Source organism: Cephus cinctus, unplaced genomic scaffold, assembly GCF_000341935.2.
Source record: "Cephus cinctus unplaced genomic scaffold, Ccin1 Ccin1_scaffold0330, whole genome shotgun sequence".
In the NCBI taxonomy this organism is placed as follows: Eukaryota; Metazoa; Arthropoda; class Insecta; order Hymenoptera; family Cephidae; genus Cephus; species Cephus cinctus.
This window is the reverse complement of record NW_014333027.1, coordinates 949,026-964,113: the sequence shown is the minus strand read 5'-3', so window position 1 is coordinate 964,113 and position 15,088 is coordinate 949,026. Positions and strand designations below refer to the sequence as shown.

Sequence of the window (15,088 nt, the reverse complement as noted above, 5' to 3'; positions counted from 1 at the left end):
CGTATATGGACATCTCAGGAATTGTGCTGGCATGTATGTATGCCGACTTGCCTGTCAGCAGGGGCATTAAACTAAAATAATACATTTGTAGTAAATAGGTACCATCGTGATCTTATTAAATACTAGAAACAGTAGTTATAAACAATAATTAAAACCTTACTGAGATATACTGTGTATTAGATAGATCGATAAGCAGAAAGGTTCTGTTATTCTTTACATAGACGATAGCGAGGCAAACAAAACGATATCAAAGTGCATACGAGTGAGCTTTTGGTACACACCCCAGGAGCATCGAGGAGAAGCTAGTTGGTATACGCGTTAGGGCGCACTAGGTAATATTGATTTGGCAGAGTAGGAAAGGCCGCACCCTCCGCACAGCAGCCAGCACGAATCGTCCAGGATGGTCAAGGGAAATGGTGGTAAACGGCATAAAGCACCCCCGGATTCGTCGACTCAATAGGAAAATCGGTCCGACATTGTTACAAAGTACTTCTAACCTTCCTTTTGAGTGACAGCATTGGATTCTGAATTGGCATGAACTCCCAATCGTTTGACGATTTTCCCGGAGGGTGGGATCGGCGCAAATCTACAAGCGCAGCATCCCATAAATGGTCCACCCCCTTTCCGTTGCCAGGACGATGGGAAAACTCGAGAAGCTCCTTCTCCCTGGCATTGAATTCACCCCGGCAACTGATCCCAGCAGGTTGTGCCCTCTAGACCATATAAAATATTTCTTAACACATATGATGTAACGCCTTCTTGTTTTTGTAAGTACAATTACGTACAGACACGCTTAGTTTCTTTGGGTTCATCGATCAATCGTTTTTTCCTGCACTATGAACCGTACTAGAAAACAAGTGTCTAAACTAAGCTGATAGCAGTCGCATTAACATCTCTTTATCTATCCATTTATTGAAGTGCTCTTACGAGATACTCCAAGGGGACATAATTCCTCAGTGCAATAAATATTTATTTTTTTTCTCTCTTAATTTATTTAGCCAGCTAGTTAGTTCTCTGTCTAATCATTATACCTCTGTAAACGCGCACTCCACCTGTCTTCAATGGCATGCCTTCCTGTGTTTCTTAAGTTTTCTTCTCTTTTTAATTTTTCTCCATTCCCTCCGTCCTCTCCTCTAACTCCTCGTGCCTCACCTTATACTTTTCTACGTTATAGCTGCGCTGCAGCTGAGAGACCCGCTGACGTCAGCCTACTCGGCACGGCCTCTGGACTAATATGGTGAGACCGGTCCCTCCCTAGGTTCGCTTCACAGCACACACTGCTGTATGCCTACACGGTTTCCTCCTTCGCGCTGCAAACGCATTAACGTACTCGCGCATGCATTAATCATAAATTAATCGAATATTCAAAAAGTGATCAACTTCTAATAAGAATGGTAGCACGTTATCGTTTTGAGATATCGGAGAAGAGAGATGGAGAGTAACGGAGTGTATTGAAATTTGGGAGGAAGGAAGTAAGGAAAAAAGACGGAAAGTCACTGGACTTTATTAGGCCCAAGAGACGATCTGCCATAGGATGATGCTTATGTAAACCATCCAAAGTATCTCTTGGTTATCTATCCGTTCATTCGACGGAGTCGTGTCGCTCAAGAGATAGGCTGTTTACGTGGTGAATAGCAGCGATCCGAGATGCCCTGAACCTGCGACTCAACGACCCCATCACTGAGATAACCCCTTATGAGCGAAGACTCTATACGTTCTATATGAGTCTCTGGAAAGAGCAGACACTTTTTTTTATAAGTACTTGATTATCAAAAGTTATTTCTTCTTTTTTTACCGTCTATGCAGTGTTCCAGTAGGTCTTACATCGTTGATAGTTACGCAGTAGGATTCATGGTGGACTCATGACTTCTGGTTACAGGGTAGATATGAAGAAACGAAATACATACAATTGAGGACCGGCTGGATGTGTGCTTTACTTTCGATAAGACGTATTCAGAAGTGAATAAAGTACAATAGCAATGCCGAAGTTGCTGACAACGGAAGCAAGTGGCCTCCTGTCGATGAATATGTAAACTATGGCCCCGACCCGTTGCGTACATATTCATGCATTCTTGTCTACTTGCCTACTCATTCACTTACATCAACGTGCACATCCCTATCTTCACTAGGTTAGCTTGCTCGCGCATAGTCACAATGCCAGTTCTCCCTCGATTAACCTTTGCTCAAGGAAATCGCTTGGCCTGTCCGGGCGATTCCATGCAGTTTCCAAAATGTACACCGTCGCTTGAATAGTCTTATAGTTTGCCTTGAAAATAACAATAAAAATATTGAAATTAATTAAACACATAATTCATTCGAGAGGCGTTCCCGAGCTTGATGAAATAATGAGGATTAAAAATATGATATGATAATATAAGACCAAAAGGATGAAATTGTTTCGTCCTCATCTCGTGTGATTCGTATCGCGAGACTTCTTCCTCTTATTTTCCGGGGTACCTTGATCGCACACGCTCTTCGCTTTGCCGCATTAATAAAGCGTCGCAGGGACGTTTACCCGAGAGGGGTCAGTGTCACGCTGCGGGACTCTAGAGTTCATTGACTGGATAAGCCAAGCCGAGCCAAGTGAAGTCAAGCCAATCTCGAGCCACGGACCACGGACCGGTTAGTTCACCCTTTGCCTTCTTCGGTTCCTCTTCACCTTTATCACCTAACTTTTCCATCTCCCTCGGATCCTCTAAGAGAAACTGTCTATAGGACTCACTGGATACAGCTGGTCTCGATCCCCTTTGTTATTGCATGGCCGGCAATCCTGAAAGAAGATCAAAAGTGCAAGAGATATGTGGCACCTCGTCATTTGGATTGGGAACGTAAAATTTTTAATATCGCCGATACCGAGGAAGCGGGACGAGCCGAGAAGACTCGAGATGTGCCGAGAGGTACCGAGAGGAGCCGAGAACTGCCGAGAAGAGTCATCCCAATAGCAGGAACATGGCGGACTTGAATATTCTTAACTGTAGACGCAACAGTGGTCAGTTAGGTATCAACGACGAAGAAAGCGCGTCCATTCGCGTGGCAGGAGTATATCTATAAATAAGCAACCAGACACCATGGCCAGAGAGCGAATGAATTTAGTCTCGAAGAATCTTGCTAGACGTTTACGATGGTATCGCGCCCGGGGAAACTTTGATTTTTTATAAATACAGATGCAATGCTAATTGGCTGTTGCACGAAAGATATGCGTCTGGCACAGCGTCATCTCAATATGGATGACAGTGTATCGGTCGAAAGAGAACTCGAGGGAGGTCGAGTGTGCGCGATCCACGATAGTGGTTTAGCTGGGAATACCAGTTAATCCAATTGCACGCATTTATCCTATAGAGTATTATATACACGATTTTAACCACTGAGCACAGTCGAAAAGTTTTAACCATCTTGGATAACTTGAAAAGCCTAATTCCGAATTCTCAAGCATACCCAGACCACCGAGACGATCAATCGATCACTGCTGGATCTTGATAGATACATACAGAATCGAGAGTAACAGCACAAAGACTGATCCATTATGGAATTTTCCTGAAGGTCTCCGACGGTCTCCGTTTCATGAATAACGAGTCGTGCGTCGTCGCGACGCATTGCGTTGTATCGTATCGCGTCAACGAAATGAGACTTAGGTCAGAATTTCTATGAATTCTAATAAAAGCAACCCCTCGAAAAATCAAGTGTACCAACCCTGATTATTTAATTCCCATCGAACCCCCTTAGACCTGTCTGATTTTTAACTGAAAAGCACCCTAAGTCAATACGCTCGGATTTCATGACATTAAAAATACACAGGGTATATGTGTTCATTAATCGACGCTCAATTAACTACAATTTTTGTCCTCGTTTGATAATTCGTTTATTTCTTCTCGAGTCAGCAATTTTCAGGGGAGAGAAAAGAGTGCTGGACGAAGAGGAAAGGTAGGGGTGGCGAGAGAACGAGTTGATTTACTCGGAACAAGTGTTGCGCGCTTTATATTTAGATGTGGCGTTGTCGACGAGGCGACACGATTTCGATAGTGGAAGGCAAAGCATGTTTTGCCTCGCCACTTCGTAATAGCGCAAGTTTGTCTTTATCGTTTCCACATATATTGTCCACGTTGAACTCGAACAGCCTATAAAATAATTGAAAAAATTTCCTTTTATGAAAGCGAATAGTACATCTTGAGAAATGGAAAAAAATGCTGAGTCCAGCAAACGCGCCTTTGCGCAACACTGGATTAGCTCATCGAAAGAGGGACAGGTTGTGAGACCCCGTAGGGGGTTGTTGCCATGCGAAGTGGAACCACTGAAAGGACGTAAATGTTGACGTGGACGCGAATACGGAGATGGAGAAAGGCCGCGCCCCGTCCAGTAATTGATTGAGCCGCGCCCCATGCGGGTGTTGGCACGCGCTAGCGAGAATTTAGAAGGAAATGGAAACAAACAAGACACACGCACGGGACGTTAGTGTGTTACTCGTGGAGAACGACGAAAAGAAGACTGAAAATAGATACTTGAATTTGCCTGGATCTTTGCATTCAGATGGGAGAGCACTCGGAAGGTTGTTGAGCAGAAGGGTAGTGAAAGTAATGTTACGACCTTAGATACATCGCTAGTTAAAATCCTATCGCAATCAGAAATACTTGTCTGTCCGAATACTATACACACCCTGTTGTAGACATACTATATTTTATACGATACATAAGTATATTATGGTATGCGTATGACCTACACAACATACAACATGCGACATAGGATGTATCATATCCTATAGATATAGAAACTATAGGTGGCTCCAAGGTATAGGCTATTCCTGAGGCGAAGGCGGACTGTCACGCCACATGGTGTGATAGCGCGACATTAAACAAGCAGCCCCCCTGCTGGTTTGCGGCAGCGGTGGCACCCAGGTGTCGGCGAGTTCAAGCCGAGTTCGGCAACGTTGGCTGGCGTTTTCTGAGTGAGTGTTGCTAGTTGCAAACATCGTCCAACGATATCAACCAAAGGTTTCGAAGGTCTGGAGAGGCTGGTTAGTTATACCGAAGGAACCTTTGCTCCCCTCCGACGCCTCCGTTTTCTCCTTTCGGTCTGCAGATAACGAGAACCAGAAAACGCTGCCGCTGATAATGAAAACGTTATCATGAATTCTGCGAGTAGCCAACCAAGCTACTGTGTAAAACTTATCTCATTTGTGGACTGGTTGAATTTCCGTCAAAATATTCGCGATTGCCTCGTTAACCAGTACTTACTCACGGTACACTTTATATTAGTCGAGTCGTCCGATGGGGACGCCGGGAAACGGGGTGCCGGACGTCGGACGCCAGGCGCCCTCAAGAAACTTGGCTAGCGTGACTCTTCGTGACTCAGCACACTCGCCATGACTTAAAAAACTGTCCAGGCTACTTTGGAATCATTCGAAATCCATCTTTTGCTATCGCAATAGACTCATGTGTCTTATTACGATCCACTTGCGATTCGACTATTATCTTAAATCTTCTTGCATTGACTCCAGCTACTGATAAACACTTGTATATACAATTTAATTGGCATGTGTCTCTTTATATGCCAGGAACTCATCAGACGCTATTTTTTTTCAAGCTTTTACTCTTTATTGAAATAGAAGGAAAGCCATGGCGAATACGGGTGAATGGACACCATTGGCCTTGTATTTATTGGCTTTCTGGACGATCACGAAAAAATCGTCACTTTACAAGGCAGAAGCCACAAAACCGCAGCCACATGTTACTCGAAACTAAGGATCGAATATGTATTAAGGAACGGAGAGGAAAAAAGAGGAAAAATGGCGTATAGCTACCAGTCACTCAGAGGTAAAGAGACAAGGAAAATATTAGTAAGGAATGGAGAATAAGCAGAGGGACAAGAAGGGAAAGAGAAAGAACGCGAATGGGGTGTGGAGATATGGGGAAAGGGAAATGAAGAAAATACAAGTCTCGTGTGAAGGCGGACAACACCGGCCGTAGCCCCTCGTTTCTAAACAGCAGACCAGATGATTCATCAGAGTTTGCTTCGCAGACGGATCGCCCTCCTTCTTCACGGCTCTCCATTCCTCGCGCATTGCTACCACGCTCCTATACTTACGCAGTTATAATAACCTCTTGCGGCCACCGTAAACCCGTAAGTATAGCTGAAGACTTAATTCTATTCGTACACACAAATTGTACAGTACTTGTGTAGTTCTGGTCAGTTACGTGCGTCCTTTGCAATATATTATTTTCTCTTATTCTTCATTTTTCAGTGTCTAACATAGGTACTGAACTCTCGATGCCTTTATCAGGCCAAGATTGTGAATTTCAAGGGCTTTTAAGGATGGCGTGTTAGGGCCCTCGATTTAAGAAAAATGAGAAAAGTATCTGAAGTGCCTGACAAGGCTAGAGCAGAACAGAATAACATAAAGCAGACCTGATCGGAACAGAGCGTGTCGAGAGACATGGGATAAAGAATGAAGCCAAAACCAAAGGCAGAGCTTAAGCTAGGACGAGGGACGGTCTGAGAGACAGGGCGCGCGGACTCCCGGAGCGAAAACGCATGTGTTTCACACGTGTCTTGCATCTCCAACCAGCCCATGTTTCACGGCGTCTTGACAAAAAGCCAAACCCTCACTTATTTTCCCGCGCATTCACCAGCACAGGACACAGGCTCAGACAATATTCTCTAATTGTATGTTCACTTAGGAATTTCTTTCTACGTGGCATATCCATGACTGTATTTCAAACGTTAACGGAAATATTTCAAATTACAAGCAGACGCATCTAGTATACACATTTAACTCGTTTGTCATATTTCTTCCTGCTCGAATGAAATAGTGCACAATGGCTATTGTCATCTATCTTATGTTATATAGTTATTTTTGGTAAGAGGCGTTTGTATTCTGGCAATGCTAACGAATGGGAAATGTTTTCGAGGTATAAAATCAACTGGCAAATATGTACACAGCTGATACAGTAGCTACCTAGCTCATGGAGCCGTCGGGAACGGTTGCACTAAATTACTAAGAGACCCATTGAAATCGGGCTTACTAAGAAAACTGTGAAGTCAAAACAAAAAATATATTTTTTTACTGTGACTATTTAAGCATATACATTACTACGTATGTACTATTCATTTTGATGTCTCGAGGTTCAAAAGTTCTTCTGTGAAAATTCTAAAGAGACAGAGAAATCAAGATAGGCAAAAGAAGCTAAACAAGTGCAAAGGAGATTGCTAGAAGCACAGTAGGAAGCGAACCAATGATCAAGATGGCGGTCGAATGCACATAAAGTTGCAGGTCCTGACCGGTTCGCGATACCGGTCAGGCCTCTTTATTGCTTGCTGCAGAAGCAAGCGAGATATAAATAACAAAGTCGCCATAAGCACGCGAGTCTTGAGTGCTGCTCTCTCTTTCTCCGTCTCTCTTAATCATTCTTGTCCTCAGACTTGTACTCTTTGTCACTCTTATGCGCGCACGCGCTACCAAGTTCTCATATCGTAAACATCGACATCGGTATCGATAATGATGTCCAGTTTCCTGATTAAACGAGAATTAAAAGAATGTGAAAATAATTGAAAACTATTGGAATGTTTAGAGAAAACTGCGAAACGATGTAATGTCAAACCAGTAATTACGTTATATTCTAGAAGATTTTCATATCTCCAAAGAAAACAAAGCAATGCATGGTATAAGGCTGGCCATAGCGAAGCCTGTAGTTAGCGCTTTCATAAATCAGAGACATGGCTTGTTGGAAATGAGGGGGACCACAGTGATAGGTATATAGCTCACGCAATATACTCCTCCATAGAGTATACCTATGCACACTAGCCGAGGGAAGAAGAATGTTGGTATGTACGTAGTTAGACGAAAATGACGATATTCTATCTAGGCCAACATTTGTCCCAAAGTCTTGTTGCTCTGTCCTTTGAGATTTACAAGCGGCAGGATGAGTTCACATAAAATACACATGCTGCATGCAATCATGGCTGGCTCTCGTCAACAAGTATAATATATTTTTAGCATTCCAATAGTCACCCTGTTTCATACTTTTTGGCTAACGGTGTATTCTCCTCGTGTTCCGATAATACTACCAATATATGTACATATATACTTTTGACTGGAGTTGGCTTACCTGAGCCTTTTCAAACTTGTCTAACTTGTTTGGCTCGTCTGCACTACACCCAAAGTATACGGTGCGACCTTCTGATCAATCGTACGGACTCACATTTCACAACTATCTCGAAGCAGGGGAGAGACCATAAATGAGACTATAAACTATCCCTAGCGTAGTGATTTTTATCGTTGTCAAGCGAATTCGTACGGATGTGGCACAATGACAAGTCTGACGATTCTCGCGACTCCTCTTGAGTTTTCGTGTATTGCGACACGCGGCTTTCGAAAATTTGCATGCAGGTGCGCCATCCTGGCGACTTTCACGTATACGGTGTCACACGAATAACAAAAATTAAAAGACGCTTGCTGCTTCGGCTGTGGTACAGATGAATTTCGTTGATTTCGGAATCCTGACGACATCTTTACCTGACAGTATTAGAAGATTCAACTTTAATCTAATGCTGCCCGGTAAGATGTGAACAGATACTCCTTCCGATGAAAACTCCACGTGATTAATTCTTCACAAGAGAATCCGCTCTGTCCTTACGGTTTCCAAGTATAGAGCCGACAGAATCATTTTAGCTCTTTGCTGATTTCGATGATGTCTGTTATAATGTCATCAAGAAGACAACGCAGCACCTGTAAATAATTCTTCTTGTCTCTTCTATTTCCCTGGTATTACTTTTTTTCTCTTTCATCTCTTCGAGTCACATGGATAGTTAATCGCACTGGATCTTGATTCATTAACACACTCTTTGTCACGCCATCGAACTGCATACCCCTAACCACTTCTCTGAACCACTCCAGAAGTGGATCCTCTTTAAATATTCAAACATCCAAATAATGACCACATTCACATGCAGGTGTCGTCATGCTGCTTGCGAGAAAGAAAAAGTAAGAAGCGAGCGCCTCGCTTCTGCTTTTGTCTGATCGAAAAATATTGAGAATGCAATAGAGTAAAGATACAGGAAACGATGGTAAGAATTTTTTCCAGCAACTCCTACATCTTATAAGATTAGAACCTCATTTATTCCTTCATCGGACTATATATATAAATACTTAAAATGCCTCTGATACGGAAAAATAACTGAGTTCATAAGACTTGATCGGGGTTGCTGATTGCTGCTGAGTAAAGGGTTCTTTTATATGAGATAGGAGATAGAGAGGGACGTTACCGGCCGAAGAATGTCGCTGATGTCGCGAGAGCTTCGCGTGGATGTGAATCTCGGGAAAGGAGGGCGTTCGAAACATCGTGTTCGAAAGCCATGAAAGAAATAAGAAAATAATTAACTGCCTTCCTCTCGTTTCTCCGTTTCTCTGTTCCACGGTAACTTCCCTCAGGCGACTGTAACTCGTTATCGCGCGACCAGTTGTATCAACATCTCCGCTTTATGCAAATGGTGTCTTCGAGGTCTAATATCCATAATGAGCATTAATCTGTTTTCTAAAGATGGCCGCGCCTCGAATCACTTGGTCCCAGGATAGTAGGAGAGAAACGCAGAACGCACTTTTCGAATTCCTTGCGTCAGCTCGTGAGCGAAGTAATATTTCGAAAGTGGCAGAGACTGAGGTGGCGCCAGAGGAAAAGCAATGGCTATGACGATGGTAACGGGGAGTCAGTCGATACCACGGTGCCACGTGTTTCTACTACCATGACTTTCTATTCTACAGAGTAATAAATGGAAGAATGTACTGTACGACGGACGATAACCAACTTGATTTGATGTTCAACTTATCCGAGAAATATTTATAGAAATTGTACGATGGAAATTGACGCTGAACCAGGACTAGGAGTCAGGATATAGAAGTAGGATCGGATGCAAAAGCAATGAAACATACTCCTCTGCTGGCATCTATTATCAACTCTTTATCGGTAATTATTCAAAGTGCTAACAGACTACTAATTAATGTGTGTCCTTCCAAGAATAAATATATCATTAAGGTATACCAGACGACTTTGAGAACCCGCAAGAAATGATGAGATTCTAGAAACTGTAATCATTGTTAAGTAAGCTCTTTTTTCCCGTCTAAAAGTGTCTCACCGAATACACTTACATACACACAATGCTTGCTTACTCAACTGACCGACTGATTACCCTGACAACTGACTGCTCCTACACAACGTTTATGTCGTATTCAATATCTGCGCTGCGGATAATGACTGTTTCCTTAAGACAGTGTTCATCAATCTGCTGATCACTGAAGGAACCTAACCAATGTGGCGTCGTGTGAGGACACCTTAGAAATTCACCGCACTATGGTCAACATAAGTAACTTCAAGAGGATGTAGAAAAATCGAATCTTGTAGCTTCTAAATTATAATATCATACCGTTATCAGGAGCTTTACGAGTTTTAGCTACCGGCATTCCCATGAATGAGTATGTTTTTTTCAGTTCAGCATGTCTTCCAGTAGGTTCATTTAGAAACTCCTTTACTTCTTACTCCTTTGCAAGAAAATTCTCGTTTGTTCTACATATTACGCAATGGCGTTGGCGTACGTAGTCTGCCTGATTTTGGTGATGGCGATGGCGATGGTAATCGGTCAGCCTTGGTACGAAGGAGTCAGAGTAAGCAATAGAGTTTCGATGGCGAATACTCACCTTGAAAGGATTCAGCCGTTCTTTGATGACGATTAGCAGTATGGCAAACGAGAGCATGATGAAGCTATTACTGTAAGTTAACTTTCTCGAGTGTCTAGCTGGAGCTAGTTAGCTTCTCGCAATATCTAATCATCACTCCATCCGACGACTCGCACTCTCAAACGATATGCACAGGTTCACGCTTGGTATATTTTACTTTCAGCTAACCTACGATGATCAACGAGTAATAAGCATTCACTGAATAGGCACGTGTCACGAAGATATTCAATTTCCGTCTGGATTCCGTATACCACCTCGCGAAATCTTTTGCATTCTCTAAGCATCAAAATACATGAAAAAAGCTTCCTGCGCACGTTACTTTATTTCCCTGCGGTGCCGAAACAATTCATTGCCATGACCACAGTGATAGGCCAGGGTACACGTAAGTGAATAAGGATGCAGGCAGACGAGGGTAAAAGGGAGACAGAGTCCCCGGCGATTCGTTAATACGATGATCTGGTAATTTGGTGACTTGGTGGCATGCTGAAAGATGATGGTATCTTGGGAGAGAAAGAGAATGAATGGAATGAATCGCCAGCTGATAGTTTCGACAGAATATCTAATTGCTGTACTGTGCAATATAATAAAAAGAAAACTATTTAAGTAATATTAAGAAGAGGCGAATTAAAGTGGTATATAAAGAAGATTGTTCTGCTATCTCTTTTGAGAGACTCGCGGGAATAGTGTAGTACCTCAGTATTTCAGAATGACGATGACACTTTTCGTTGCAAACGTAATGAGAACGTTGAGCGCTCGATAAAGCACTATTAAGTATCAGAAGATCGAATAGCGTAGAAGATGAGTAACACGTAGCGGGCAACAAGCAAAAGAAACAATCCGAGAACAGAACCTCACGAGCAGAAGGACCGACACGAACTGAACTGTGCGGCAGCTGACGAGGGCTGCGTGTGGCGGCGATAGGTGCGCCGGCGTTGGAGGTGGTGGCCACGATGGCAGCGGCAGCAACAGCAGCAACGCCAACAAAAACGACAACGGCAGCGATTGTACCGAAAGCGCACACGTCCTTACGATATGTAGTGGGGACTCGAAGTGCTGTAGGGGCATGGAATCCGATTCGGTGCGCTGTGGTGTCGGTTGCGGGTGCTGCGCTCTCTTGGCAGCACAGCGTTGACATGGAGAACTAAAAGACGTAAAAAGAAAGAGGAACCAATGAAAACGAAAGAGAAAAACCGTAATGAATGTGATGTGAATTTAGGTGGAAATTAAACAAGTTAAATAAACAACAGCTGAATATCTGGTAAGGGTTCCCAAGGAAGGGCACCTACCTAGCAACAGCCATTAGGAACCATGAGGTATTACGAATGACGAAGGCCCATAATCCAGCCGATAGGCCGGAAGTTCTCTCCCATCTCCCGTGTCCTCGCACTGAACCGGCACCTACAGCATATTTTACGTAAGACTGCATCTATGTATAACGAACGTTGTTAATATTATCTGCAGAAGACCTTGCGACCCCGTGTTTTCTTGTGTCCTAAATTATAAAAATTATCATTCCCTCGTACGAGATTGAGAATTACGAAACGGAAGGCATAGCTATAACTCACAGTATGTGGATGGGGGAAAGGAGGTGAGTCCTTCTCGACCTTTGCCTTTTATCACCATGTCTACTTTTTTTATTTTTTCCTTTTTTCATCCACCTAAACCTCTACCACGTATCGTTTCATGACCGCTTACGTAAGAATATCGATTTTAGGCTTTCGACGTCCTACCTCCTCATTCTTGTTTGCCAAGTAACGCTGGACGTCCTTTGCCCAGCTACGAAAACAGTTCATTTTTAAACGAGATCTTTCCTTCTATAAATTGAAACAAATATCATACTAGTTTGCACCGTGCTAAGGAAAAATGTCATTCTTGTCTGTATACTCTTTTATTCTCTTACACTTTTCCTCATTGTTGATCCACGCATATATAACGTGAGTCACCTATCTACAAATTCTCAGGCGTGCCCTTCGTCATTTCGTCCCTGACCGTTCGGATTTATAAATGTATTATATGGAGTACATCCCGAGATTCACTGCTACCACTACCAATATTGGTGTGTCTCTGTTTACCTGCATGCAATAGAGCGAGACTCAATCAAGTTCGCAGTAATGGCAGTGAATTTCGGCACGTACCCATGCTAGTGCAGCACTTCGCCAGTCTCATCATCTCCCTCATTAGTCAAGAAACAACGCTACAAAGTCTGTACTCGAAGCACAAGCAATCGACATATTTCCGCGGCAGCGTCACTGCTGGTCGTGAAGAATTTGCGGAGTGTATTAGTAGGCCATGACGAAAATACCAGCCGGGACGGCTAGTAATAGCCACAGTAATAGCGCACGTTCAGACGGCATTGACCGAACTGATCCGCTCGAATCCACCAGAGAGAGGACCCTGCTACTCAGGGTGAGAGAGAAGAGGGAGGGAACATTCTCATCGTGCCTCCAACAGTCGTTCTGCTCGTGTCTTCTCGGGTTGGTCTTGATCGTAATCCTCTAGTTGTCGGTAGCAATAGCAAACTAGAGGTAACGCTTGACTACTAGATTAGACTTCACGTTTTGCGTTTGCTCGTTCGCGGCGACAAGCCTCTCCACCTTCGCACGCGGCTACCTTATGGGAGTGGCGTCTCGACGGGCGTCCATTTAATCAACTTTCCCTGCTGTGCCACCCTTAGACCCTTCCTTCCCCTTTCTCTCATGCTCAACAACCCCCTGCAGACCGCGCTACTTTTATATTGTTTATAGCCGGGCTACACGTAGGTCTAATTTGAGAGCACCAGAGTCGCATTTCGTCAAGTCTAGCAGCTCATACTACTTGCTTCCACAGCAAAGTCCAAGGAGAACAATAAAAAAATGTATAACCGAGAAAATTACTTGAAAAACAGATTGCTTTGCATAAGTGTCACATTTTACGTAATTTCTTGTTATCTTGTAAACCAGATTTAATCGGTTGGTCGGTTGTGACCAATGAGACCATGAGGGTTGCATCGAACGAGATAGCCTTATCTCATATATTTTTCTAGTTTCCCTATCATCCTGGTTTTTTAAGCTGTTGTACTCTTTTGACAGAATTTTTCTATCTGGTTCATTTAGACATTAAACGTAAGACTGAGTGTTTTCGTTGAATCCATTTGTACTCACATTTTGCATCCTTCCCCCCGATCTGCCTCGGTGAATTTCTTTAACTTTCCTAAATTGTCCGAACTTCCTGAAGACTACTGGCACATCCTTAGGTTATGAAACTTATGGTGGAACGTGCGCGACAGATGTGAACATATGTCGTGTCCATATACTCTGCAAATAGTGGAAACAGTCATCAGAGAAAGTTTTCCTGTAACAGCAGTGAAATGTCTTATTGTCAGGCATTTCATTTGTCTTTTAACCATTTTAGAATTATACATTTAGCCCTCATTTAACCGTCCGTAATTACCTAGGCGCTTATACACTAGCAACTTATCAACTTCGTCTCTTCATCGCGGACTGAGAGCCTTCTTCGATAAATGTAACAATAAAAAACAGTATTTAGCAATTTCTTTGAGTTTCATGTTTAATTAAAGAATGAGGGATGGAAGAAGTGCGTAGGACATCGGCTTTCCACGTGCAGGTCAACGTTTCCACAACTATTTCTCGAGCACCAGTGGCGGAGGCAACGTTGAATTAAATATACCTCAAGTCACAGGACTGCCGCCGTCGTGGTCGTCATCATCGTGGTGGCCATTATTTCCCATTCTTTATGTACCAATCTCCTATTTTTATTTCTGTATTCTTCCCACCTCATTTGTATCATTGGTCAACAGTTCTCGTACTGCTATCAAAATAGTCGGTGCCACTAACTTTATTAATAAATAAATGAAATTAAGTAATTATAAAGTACCAGCTGCACAACTTACTAAGACATAGGAAATGCGGTATATCGTAAAGAGCTGATATATACAGCTACATAATACAATAAGTTGCAGGGTCGATGAGGATGGGGACGATGAGAAGGACTCTTTTTGGTATAATGGTGATCGTCATGGGGATTGAGAGTGAAGGGCAAGCACATAGGCTATAGCTTTGTACAGTGTTGAACATGGACGTTGCTCGGTTAGCAACAGAGTGTCAGATCCGAGTGAATTCCACTTGGATTGTTATCCAACCCACTGATATCGTACTCTCGTCAGCATATGGCATACATGAATTTTCTTATACATACTTAAAGATCATACACATGTTTAGATATCTTGGGTCCTTTCGAGGCTATCGAAAGAAGCGTTACGGGTCAGAAGCAGTGACGAGTATTGGAACGAAGCAGAATCTTATTGAGGGAGGGTGATGATCAGAGAGAATTATCAGAATTGACGATAATTGCATACAGTATTATTAAAAC

At 43.0% G+C, this 15,088-nt stretch overlaps 1 protein-coding gene across 6 annotated transcripts; it reads right to left on the bottom strand.

Moving 5' to 3' along the window:
• Positions 1–1,914: 1,914 nt before the first annotated feature.
• On the bottom strand, positions 1,915–15,079 carry LOC107266607. 6 transcript variants are annotated; one of them, XR_003059392.1, is made up of 7 exons: positions 14,610–15,071; positions 13,861–14,527; positions 12,286–12,496; positions 12,007–12,212; positions 10,682–11,861; positions 2,458–2,770; positions 1,915–2,266 (listed from the first exon to the last, which is right to left on the bottom strand). XR_003059392.1 is itself a non-coding variant. In XM_025083912.1 (5 exons), exons 2-4 carry the CDS (start codon positions 13,867–13,869, stop codon positions 2,719–2,721), a joined length of 510 nt encoding a protein of 169 aa, XP_024939680.1. In that variant the 5' UTR covers positions 13,870–14,527; positions 14,610–15,073; the 3' UTR covers positions 1,915–2,266; positions 2,458–2,718. The 6 variants fall into 6 exon arrangements, 4 of the variants coding, with proteins under 4 accessions (XP_024939680.1, XP_024939679.1, XP_024939681.1 ...); XR_003059393.1 differs by lacking the exon at positions 12,286–12,496 and having other exon boundaries at positions 12,007–12,118; positions 14,610–15,072; XM_025083912.1 differs by lacking the exons at positions 12,007–12,212; positions 12,286–12,496 and having other exon boundaries at positions 11,413–11,861; positions 14,610–15,073.
• Between the last annotated feature and the right edge of the window lie 9 nt (positions 15,080–15,088).